Genomic DNA, 10775 nt, shown 5'->3' on the forward strand with positions numbered 1-10775 from the left:
GAAGATGAAGATGAGGGTGGAGACACCAGTGTGATGAATCGAAAATAGGAGGGGATGCTGATAATAGACAGTATAAAGGGGGGAATTTTGGGCTTGGCAAGCTTGTACGTGAGGTGGCAGGGGTCCCAAGGCCCTCGCGCTCCGTACCCCGCGGTAATTTTGCTTATGCGTCATTACCCGAACCTGACTATATTTTATTATAACCAAATTATACTGCCCATTTATTGAATGTATTCAATTTTATATACTTTAGACTATTTCATTTAAATTTCATTAAAATTATTGTTACATTTAATTTTGTTTGGCCTTTTATTTGTGATTGGATAATTGAGCAAACATAACAACATGAAGAGTAGAAACTTATTCTAAATATAGCCTTTTTAGGAGTAATAAATTTGGGTTCCCTTAATCACATTGATCATGGCATGATGTCCCCATTCCTTATCCTCTGCACCTCACTGACTTTGCCTACAAAATCTAGAAACACTTCATTGAAGGGAGATACAGGGGGTAAAGCCAGGGTAATTGGAGGATGGGAAGAGAAGCCAGAGCACACCTGTGGGATTTGGGACAGGGCAAGGGAAGAAAGGAAAAAGCGATTATGGGAAATAGAAGGAGGACCACAAAATGGGGACCCAGCCATGTGGTGTTCACCATTTTGTGACTTGAGGGAAGGGGGAAGGGAGCAGGTGAGAAAGGGATTACGGGGAGAAGAACCACGAAATGAAGGCAAAGCTATTTGACATTCTCCATTCTGAGACTCTGGGTGACGTGAGGAATCTGGGGGACGAGCTACAGGTTTTACTGCAGGTAAAAGGGGTGAGGTATTAGGGAGACTCTGGGTGACGTGAGGAATCTGGGGGACGAGCTACAGGTTTTACTGCAGGTAAAAGGGGTGAGGTATTAGGGTCTAGGGAAGGAGCTCTGACAGGGTGATCAGTCCTGCCAGAGCCAGGGGGGAACTGGGGGAGATGTGGGCAGCTAGGGAGACCCAAATGTGGGGGCAGCGTTGTATTTAATTTTGTTTGGCCTTTTATTTGTGATTGGATAATTGGGCAAACATAACAGGAACAAGGGGGACCGGAGCAGGAGTTTCAGGAGGAACTGGGGAAGATTTACTTGGATTTTCTTTCACTTTTTTTCCCATTACTAATGTGATAGTTTTCAATTTTATAAAGAAAGGATGAAAATTACTTTTTTGATTCACCATCTATCATTGCATCTTCTCCAAGTTTAATTCTGATCTTATCCCAAAATCTTAGTGGTGTTACTTCATTAAGAGTAGTAGTTGGAAAATGAAAGAAAATCCACTTAACAAATCTCTTAACTTTTCCCTTAGAGAAACAAAACCCTCCTCCCAGCAAGGAATCCACAACTTAATTATAAACTTCCTTCTCCCTAGCAGACAGTCTCGCTGTACCCCATTGTACCCTAGTCGGGTCTGTCCCGGCCACTAGAATACTCAGACCGAGACTATTTACTAGTTTTTTTTCCACCCATCTCCCAGGTAAAACAAAAACTAAAGGAAAAACACCCAAGAATCCCACGGAGGGGGTGGGGGGGGGAGGGCCGGGGGGGTTGAAAGTTGCATCCTACGCCTCCCCTAATCCCCGGGAGTCACCCCCACCCAACTTCTGGCTACCCCAGTCGGGTCTGTCCCAGCCACTGGAATACTCACGAAACCGAAGATTCTTGGCAACTAAAATCTCGGAGGTAGTCCTTGATCCAGGGGAAAGCTCCTCTCACATCTGGAACGGAGCGGGTTGACTTTCCTGCCCGCCGGGAGCTGCAGCAATGTTATAAATAAGAAGCTTGACTAGGCCAATATTCAAGCAACAATCAATTTATTAATTAATATGGTAAAGTATGAGCAAAACAGCGCTGGGTACAGTGGGGGAAGTTTTCCCTCCAACTGCACACCGATGGTTGAGGCTTACAGGTATTTATAGGGGTACACACAGCTTTCTCAGCAGTTTCGATTCCCGGCAGTTTCTATTCCCAATTTTTACGTCACAATTCTATACACTATTGTGAGTTAGTTTTTCTCAGGATGTACCCCAGGAAAGAGTATCCCCAGATGGTGGGGTTCGACTTCCCAAAGAAGTAAGAAGTCTTTCAGCTGGTGTGGTCCAAACTCCAGATGTGTGTCCACCTTTTATTTGCAAAGACTATAAATCTCATGACGGTGATATCCAAGCTTCCCTTGGTCGAAGCTATCAATCCTTGAGTTGATGTTCAACTTCCTTTCTCAAGCTGCTTTTTACTGTTTTGCTAAGGTGTTGAGATAAGCATATTTCCTTTACATACATTCTAAACCTATATTTTTAAAGCTCCTTATTACAAGCAATATTCTAAAAAAAAGTTATTATTGCAAAGCTGTTTAAATGCTTAGCTACGTGCAGAAAGTTCCTGTCCAGCAGCAACATTCTTAAAACTTTAATTCAGATGCTATTTGCAAACACAGGATAATTTCCAAGGCCTTTTTCCATGCTTTACTCCCGCAGTTACTTTTTAGAATTCATCTTTTAATTGTCCCATGATCAGTTTCCACACAAATCACAATCACAAGTACACACACTACCTGTATGTACCTGACACGAAACACAACTTTGTATCTCACAGCTTTTCGCAAGTATTGAAATGAATATTGTATGTGTTATGTTAGAAAGTTATGCTGTATTCATTTTCTAAAGTAGTGTATTAAATATAGTTTTAGGTTATAACATAATGTTAAAATAGAAACTATACTATGTAAGATATTTGTTTAAGAAAGGACTAGCACCAGATAGAAGCCACAGGACACCTAAATCTTTCAGAGAAAGGGAATTGGTTCACCATTTTGTGACTTGAGGCTGTGTTTGAATGGAATTTATGCATCATGTATGAGATGTATGAATGTGCAACAAGTGATTGTTTTTAAGGGTTAATCCTCTGTTAACAGGGGTCCTTTTTCGGGCTCGTGATGCCCAGAAAAAGGTACCCAGACATCTGTATCTCTTTGTTTTTATTGTCTCATATTGTCCTAACCTCAATTGTTCAAATTTTATTACTCTAATTATATTACTATTTTTATAACCATTTTATTACTATTAAACTTTTAAAAATTTTAAAAACAAGTGGTTGGCGTTTTCACACTCTCCCTCTTCCTTCAGGCGTTTCCAGCTCTCCTGTTTAAATGGCCATGTCTAAGGACATCTCTTCACTAGAGCAGCTGGATCTATGACCTTCCCATTGCTCCTAGATTTCCTCCCCCAGATGCTCTCTGGTCATTCATGTGCCTCTCAACTGACTGGTTTCATACTTTGAGCTTCAAGGACTTGCCCAATGTTTCTGAAGCTCAAATTAATATATAATTAATCATCATCTTAATTGTGTTTATATCTATCACAGAATGACCTTTTCTTATGTCCTTGTCTAAAACTGTTCCTGTATGGAAATCCCTGGAGGATGGGAGACATGTCAGATGCTGCTGGGACATCACAGAGAGCTGAGGGAAGAGCTGTGATGGTTATTAAACTGCATCATGTTCAACTTGTGTTTCTGGGCAAGAAACCTTTCTGTGCCTCTGAGTATCACCAGTCCCCAAGCCCAAAGGACACAAAGCTGATGAGTTGTGGTTCCCACTGCAGGGGCACTTGGATCTTGGCTCTGCACAGGAGAGCTCTTCATCCCCTTTCTCTGTTTTCCTCCCTCTGGGCATGGAGGGAGCGCGTGACTTCAGCGTGTGACTCGTGTGTGCAAAGAGCAAATCTGGGCAGAATTGGGGCAGGGAAGGGTTTGGGGGGACCTTGGGATCAGTGCTGGGCATAGAAGGTGTTTTCCATTGCTCTGAGACTGTCTGCTGTGGAAAGTGGATTTAATGTCCAGCAGAGGAATGACTTTTGCATTTGATGGAGCCGTGACTTCCCTTGGCTTTGTTGGCTGACAAGAAATGAACATCCCTCTGTGTCTCGGGCAGCTCCTTCTCCAAGGAAAGCAGGTGGGAGTTGGAGCCAAGGAGCTGAAAGCTGCAGGTGCAGCCTGGGCTGGAGGGAGCTCAGATTTGCACAAGGCTGCTCTGAGTGCCAGGGCTTGGATGGGGAAATGGTGGGGTGGGGGTAGGGAGAGAGTCTGATTGATTGTCAGCCATGAAGGGTCTTGATTTTCATATCTGCTCAAACTGCATGAGGAGGTACTTGGATTCAGTGTCAATTGGAGATTGCACATATCAATTACAGGGCAGGGCAGGGCTGGACCTGCCCCTTACTCCCCCACACATGGAATGTTTCCAGCCAACAATCTCCTCCAGGTTGTCACAATAGGCAGTGTGGGAGGTGAAATCCCAGTTCTGGCCATGGGCACCTGGCTGAGAAGGACGGTTCTTTTCCATAGGAAAGAAAACACAGAGCCCCAGTGTTTAGAATGCAGGTGAGAGCCTCACTAGGCCAAGGCCAGCCAGACTTGTCAGGAATGGCAGATTTTGTCTGGGAGCAGTCTTTGGATTTAGGGAATTTTGGAGGTGGAAGCCCAGTCTCAGCCATGGGTGCCTGGAGAAGCAGGACAGTTCTTTCCCATAGGAAGGAAAGCACGGAGCTTTCCCCAGTGTTTTGGGGACAGATGGGAGGTGACCCTTGTGAAACCAACGACAGCCAGACTTGTCCTGGCAATATTCCTATGGGAACTATCCCTGGATGTTAGGAAATTTGGAGGTGAAATCCCAATTCTGGCCATGGTTGTCTGGAGGAGAAGGACAGAAAGGAAATCTGTGGGTCACAATGGTCCCCAGGGTCACAATGGTCTCACTGGTGCCATGGGGCCTCACAGTGTCACAATGCTTTGCTTATTCCATGGGCCCTCATAGTGTCACAATGGTCTCCATGATCCCATGCGTCCCCTCAGGGTCACAATGGTCTCCTTGTTTCCATGGTGCCCCACAGTGTCACCATGGTCCCTTGGTCTCACAGTGCCCCACAGTGTCACCATGGTCCCTTGGTCTCACAGTGCCCCACAGTGTCACCATGGTCCCTTGGTCTCACAGGGCCCCACAGTGTCACCATGGTCCCTTGGTCTCACAGGGCCCCACAGTGTCACCATGGTCCCTTGGTCTCACAGGGCCCCACAGTGTCACCATGGTCCCTTGGTCTCACAGGGCCCCACAGTGTCACCATGGTCCCTTGGTTCCATGGGCCCTGTGCTGCTGCATTCCCCCCTCCCCTTCTCAGGCCGCCCTGCCAGCTGAGAAATGCTCCTTGGGCCTCGGCCTTGGCCAACAGCCCCTGGGCTCAGCTCCTCTGTGTGGGAATCCATAAAATGAGAGGGTTTTGGGAAAGCTGCAACAGGCAAGCCTCAGAGACAGCAGAACTGTGATTAGAGCTAAGCAGTGGCCATAAGATAGGTCAGCAGAAAAATTATGTAAGAAGTAGAAAAGTAAGGACAAATAGAACAATGGTCTGTGTATTAACGCTTGGCTAGAATAACTCCCTAAGCTGCAGAAAAAGTATATCTAGTGGGATATTAGGAAGTTCTAAGCTTAATAATGGAGCTCTGTGCATTGTATCTTAAGGCTTACAAGCAGGTATTGTATTTGAAATAAGCAAGCATTCTTTAGGTTATGCTGTGAGCTGGGAAATGCTCCTTGGGCCTCGGCCTTGGCCAACAGCCCCTGGGCTCAGCTCCTCTGCAGCTCAGCACAAACACTGTCTGCTCCAGGCACTGCTGTGCCCAACCAGCTCCTGGGTTCTGTAGGAGCAGCCCTGGGAACTGGTTTTGTTCCCTCGGTGGCACAACATCCCTGTTCTCACAGTGCCAAAGAAAGCTGTTGATGCCCAGTGTGGCCAGGATGAACCATTGCTGGGACTGCAGCCCCTCTCTTGGGGCCCTACAAACAGCGCTCCAAAAGGAGCCCTTGGAGCTCTCCTGGGCCAGCGACTCCCTCTGAGTGGGGCCTCTCCCAGCCGGGAACTCTCCCGTTTGCTGCACTCGGGGATCCTGAACAACGACGGAGCCTGGGCCGATCCCCCCACTCCTCCAGGCTCAGCCCTTCACCCGCTGGGGAGATGCCAAAGCATCCCCAGGGAGCATTTCCTGCCCTCAGGGGAATTTCTCACAGGTGCCTGGCACTGACTCTGTGTGTCTGTGTGCAGACAGCAGTGCCTGTGCTGGGGAAATGGGGCAGAAATGCTGCTCTCGGAGGGGCTGGAACAGGTGCCTTGCTCTGACTCTTTGTGTCTGTGTGCACACAGGAGTGCCTGTGCTGGGGAAATGTGGCAGAAATGCTGCTCTCGGAGGGGCTGGAGTGCCTTGGATAGCTGAGTCAGGCCTGTAAGTGAGGTTAAGTCATGAGGAATAACCTAAGTTAAACACTGCTAAGAGTTGTTCTTATCCTAAGTTCTTATGCTCAATATAAGTAATAAGCTCAGTTCAATACTGTTAAGTGTTATTCTTCTGTTAAATTGCTGAGTCAGTCGTTATAAGTTAGGTTAAATACTGTTAAGCTCTGTTCTTTTCCTATATTGTAAAGTTGAAGGGATCAGTTAAGGTTAAGGTATAAGTTAAGTCTTGTTAAGTTTGAGCTCTGTAACCTTTTGGGCCGTATTCCTTTTATCCTTGCCCTCACTGTCCTTTTGTCACACACACACACACACACACAGGGACAGTTCTCAGTTCATTTCTGGTTTGATTGCCTGGATTTTGGTTGGTTTTGTTGTTGCTTTGTTTCTTTGTTGTGTCTGAAGTGTCCAGTCAGGAGCAGAGTGACTCTTGCCAAGGAACTTTGTGGTGCTGTTGCTTAATATGGAATATGGATTTTGCTGATCCCTTGGCAGGGATTTTTACAGTGCCCTCAAGTCCTTGTTCGTAACAAGGTGAAGGAGCCCTGGCCCAGGCTCTGGCCCTGGGGGACACAGGGACACTGTTGGGGGAACCTCACACAGCCCCTGTGACATCACACAGCCCCCTGTGATGTTGCACAGACCCCTGTGACATCACTGCCCAGTATGTGATGTCACACAGCCAGCTGTGACATGCCACACAGCCAGCTCTGTGATGTCTCACCGCCCAGTGATGTCACTGCCCAGACTGTGATGTCACACAGTCCCTGTGATGTCACAGAGCCAGCTCTATGATGTCACACAGCCCCTGTGATGTCACACAACCTTGGCTCAGTGCTGGGCAGCCCCAGCACCATCCCAGCAGTGGCCTCTCCCTCCTGCCCCGTCCCTCAGCCGGTGTCGCCCTTGGGGCGCTGGGCCCTGGCTTCCTCTTCTCCCTGGGCATCCCCTGCTGCCTGCCCACCCAGCATGGTCTAAACTGCCCGGCATGCTCCTACTCACTCCCAGTGCGGTCCCAGTCCCCATCTTTATTGTCCCACTGGCCTCCAGCATGGTCCCAGTTGCTCTCAAATTCCTCCCAGGATGATCCCAGTTGCACCCATTTGCCCCAGTATAGTCCCTGTCACTGCCAGTATGATCCCAGTAGCCCCCAGTATAGACACAGTCACCCCCAGTTGCCGCCAGTTGCCCCCAACATGGTCCCAGTTCTTCCCAGTGTTGTCCCCTCCAGTATCATTCCAGACACTCCCAGTGTATCCCAGTGGCCCCCAGCATGCTCATTCCCAGTCACCCCAGTTGCCCCAGTATGGTTCCAGTTGCCCACAGCCTGATCTCATTCATTCCCAGTATATCCCAGTTGCCCCTGGCACACACCCATCATTCCCAGTTGCTCCCAGTAGCCCTCAGTGTGCTCCCAGTTGCTCCCAGTATTCCCATGTCCGTGCTCCGAGTGCTGCTCCCAGCCCTGATCCGTGGGGATGGGAATGTCCCGCTCCCTTGCCGGGGCAGGGTCACACCTGAGCCAGGTGTGCAGGGCAGGACTGTGCCCTGACCCCAGGCACAAAAGGGGACTGTGCACCCCCTCTGCCCCCTCCCCAAATTCCCTTTGGGGGAGCAGGAGCTGGGGCAGGAGCCCTGTGGGGAGGGACAAGGGGGTGACACTGGGATGGGGGGGTCACACACGCTCTGGGGGGGACACACACGGCCCCTGGGGACCCCCCCTCACCTTCTCCTGAAGCACCAGGAGGATGAATCCCAACGTGGAGCCACTGACCCCTGGCAGTACCTTGGGGGGTGGGGTCTGGTGGTTGCTTTGGGGCTCTGAGGGGTCACAACCATCCAAAAACCCTCTCACAGCCCCACAGCCACTCCCGGTCCCCTCAAACCACCCCACTGCTCCTGACCAGGACCCCCTACCACTCCCTGCAAGATAAATGGCCCCAAGAACCATCAAAACCCCTTCCCATCTCCCCCAAGACCCACCCAAATTCTTTTCAAGCCACACAGCCCTGCCAGGACCCCCAGGCTCCCTCACAACTCCCCCGAAGGCCCCCAAATCCCCTCCCAGCACGACAAATGGTCCCAAGAGCCACAAAAGCCTCTCTCAGTCCACCCAGGAGTTCCTAAAACCCCACCCAGCCCTCCATGGAGCTGACCAGATGGACAGGAACATTTACAGCCCAGAGCAGCTGGGGCACTTCAGCAGCAATTTGGGCACTTTGGCAGGGACACCCCAGATAAGGAGACCCAGGCCAGGGACTGGGACAGATAACTGGAATTCCTGGAGAACAGATGGGCTCAGGTGGGCACATTCTGTTGGAAGAAATACGAGATCGTGGCCATGTCCCTTGGCTTGGATGGTCCCAGAACACCCAAATCCTCCTGAATCTTCCCCTGAACCCCAAATTCATGCTCAAATCCCAGTAAAATGATTCAGCTTTAGATCTCTTTGCTTAATTTCTTTATTTTTACCCCAGTTCTAGGTGTTTTGATGGGATAAACATGGAAATTATTCAGGTAGGAAAAGATCTCCAAGATCATCCATTGTTGCTTAATGCCACCAGAAGAAAAAATTACACAGCAAGTGAGATGTTCTTGGGCTGTAAAGTCAAAGAAACAGCTCTTCCCAATTAATTTTCAATGTTGATCAGAGTCCTGATGGATATTCCTGTCCTGAGCTCACCAGGTGCCTATGGGGATCTAGAAGGACCCTTCTGGAGACCACCTTCCAGGTGTCTTCCCAACATGGAATGTGGGTCACCAGGGCTCGAACCAACGTGGCTTCTCAGTGGGGGATGGAGGTGGGGCAATGCACGAAGCTCTTCCTGCAGCTGGGGCATTTGCAGGGCTTCCCTTAATGGTGCCTCCGTTGGTGTCGGGTGAAGAATGAGCGGTCTGAGAAGCTCTTCCCACACTGGGGACACTCGTAGGGCCTCTCCCCGGTGTGGATGCGCCGGTGGGTGACAAGGGTGGAGTTGTGTTTGAAGCCCATCCCGCAGTCGGGGCAGAGGAAGGGCCTCTCCTCTGTGTGAATCCGCTGATGTACAAGGAGGTGGGAGCTGGTGTGAAAACTCTTCCCACACTCAGGACACTCATAGGGCCTCTCCCCGGTGTGGAACCTCTGGTGGACAATCAGGTCGGACCTGTGGCTGAAGCTCATCTCACATTCCCCACACTCATAGGGCCGTTCCCCAGTGTGGATCCTCTGGTGGCAGATCAGGTTGAATCTCTTCCTGAAGCTCTTCCCACACTCCAAGCACTCGTAAAGCCTCTCCCTGTCATGAAGCTGCTCATGGACCACCAACTCTGAGCTCTGGTTGCATCTCTGGCTGCCTTCCTGGCCTAGGGTGGGTCTTTTCTCCTCAGAGAACCCTGGTCTGGGTTTGCAGCCCCTCATCCTGCGGGATCTCAGGGGCTTTTCCTCACCATTGGATTTCTGTGCTGTGGAGCCGCTCAAAACAGCCTCTTCCATGAGGTTCTGCCCTGGGGATTTGACCTCCCTGGTCTCCATCCTCAGCTCCTTGTCTGGGGGAGGAAAGACAAGGAGAAGATGGGGATTTGCCTCCGTGCCAGAGGGAGGGGGAAGGAGATCCCCCCCAGTGTGTCCCTGGCAGGACAGGATCAGCAGAGGGGTTGTCCTGCAGCCGGGGCCATGGAGGAGAGAGGGGCAAAGGAGCACTGACTTCCTCCTCACCTGCCTGGGTGTCCCAGGGCTCCTTCCTCTTCCTCGCAGCCTCCTCCTCCATCTGGCCAAGGTTTGGGAATGGGAAATCCTGGTTTGGGGAAAAACAAGGTGTGAATGCCTTGGGTCGGGGATTTCTCTTGCCCAAGTCCATCTCTAGAGGTCACCTGGTGTCCATAAAAACCTCCAAAAATCAAGAGTGAATCAAAAAAAGCTGCCAGGAGTGTCCCATTTCCAGTCTCATCCCTCTGGGGTTCTGGTCATCCCCTGTCTCAGGGCTGCTGGGGATCCTATGGGTTCTATGGATCCCCCTTCTCCAGGGTCCTGCTTCGGGATGCTGGGGGGTTTCAGGATCCCCCTCTCCAACCTCCCCCAGTCCAGCCACTTGGGGCTCCCTTCTCTCCCCACCACCCTGTCCTGGTTTAGGGCAAATCTGGGAGAAAACCTCCAAAGGGGTTTCCACTAGAAAGCAAATTCAAGCAACTCCTCCCCCGGCTGGTTCGGGAAAATATTTCCTTGGAGAAAAGTGGAAAAAACCTGTTTATTTTACAGGCAAAGCATTCACCAGCCAGCAAGAAATGAACAATATTAAACAATAAAACCTCTTGGTTCTCCAAAGGAGATGAGAAACTCAGAAAGTCCCTCTGCGGGCTGTAGCTGGGCTCACTCAGTCTCTTATCGGTCTCTTATCAGTCTCTTATCAGTCTCTTATCAGTCCCTCCAGCACTGCAAAAGCTGTGGCCCCTGGCTTGGCCTCGTGGGCCACAGGTGCAAGCTGCCAGTGC

At 50.0% G+C, this 10775-nt stretch overlaps 1 protein-coding gene across 1 annotated transcript; it reads right to left on the reverse strand.

Moving 5' to 3' along the window:
* Positions 1-8752: 8752 nt before the first annotated feature.
* Positions 8753-10058, reverse strand: LOC121365471 (zinc finger protein 239-like). Its single transcript, XM_041489677.1, has 2 exons — positions 10003-10058; positions 8753-9833 (listed from the first exon to the last, which is right to left on the reverse strand). Exons 1-2 carry the CDS (start codon positions 10052-10054, stop codon positions 9163-9165), a joined length of 723 nt encoding a protein of 240 aa, XP_041345611.1. The 5' UTR covers positions 10055-10058; the 3' UTR covers positions 8753-9162.
* Between the last annotated feature and the right edge of the window lie 717 nt (positions 10059-10775).

Source organism: Pyrgilauda ruficollis, unplaced genomic scaffold, assembly GCF_017590135.1.
Source record: "Pyrgilauda ruficollis isolate IOZ18807 unplaced genomic scaffold, ASM1759013v1 scaffold952, whole genome shotgun sequence".
NCBI lineage: Eukaryota > Metazoa > Chordata > Aves > Passeriformes > Passeridae > Pyrgilauda > Pyrgilauda ruficollis.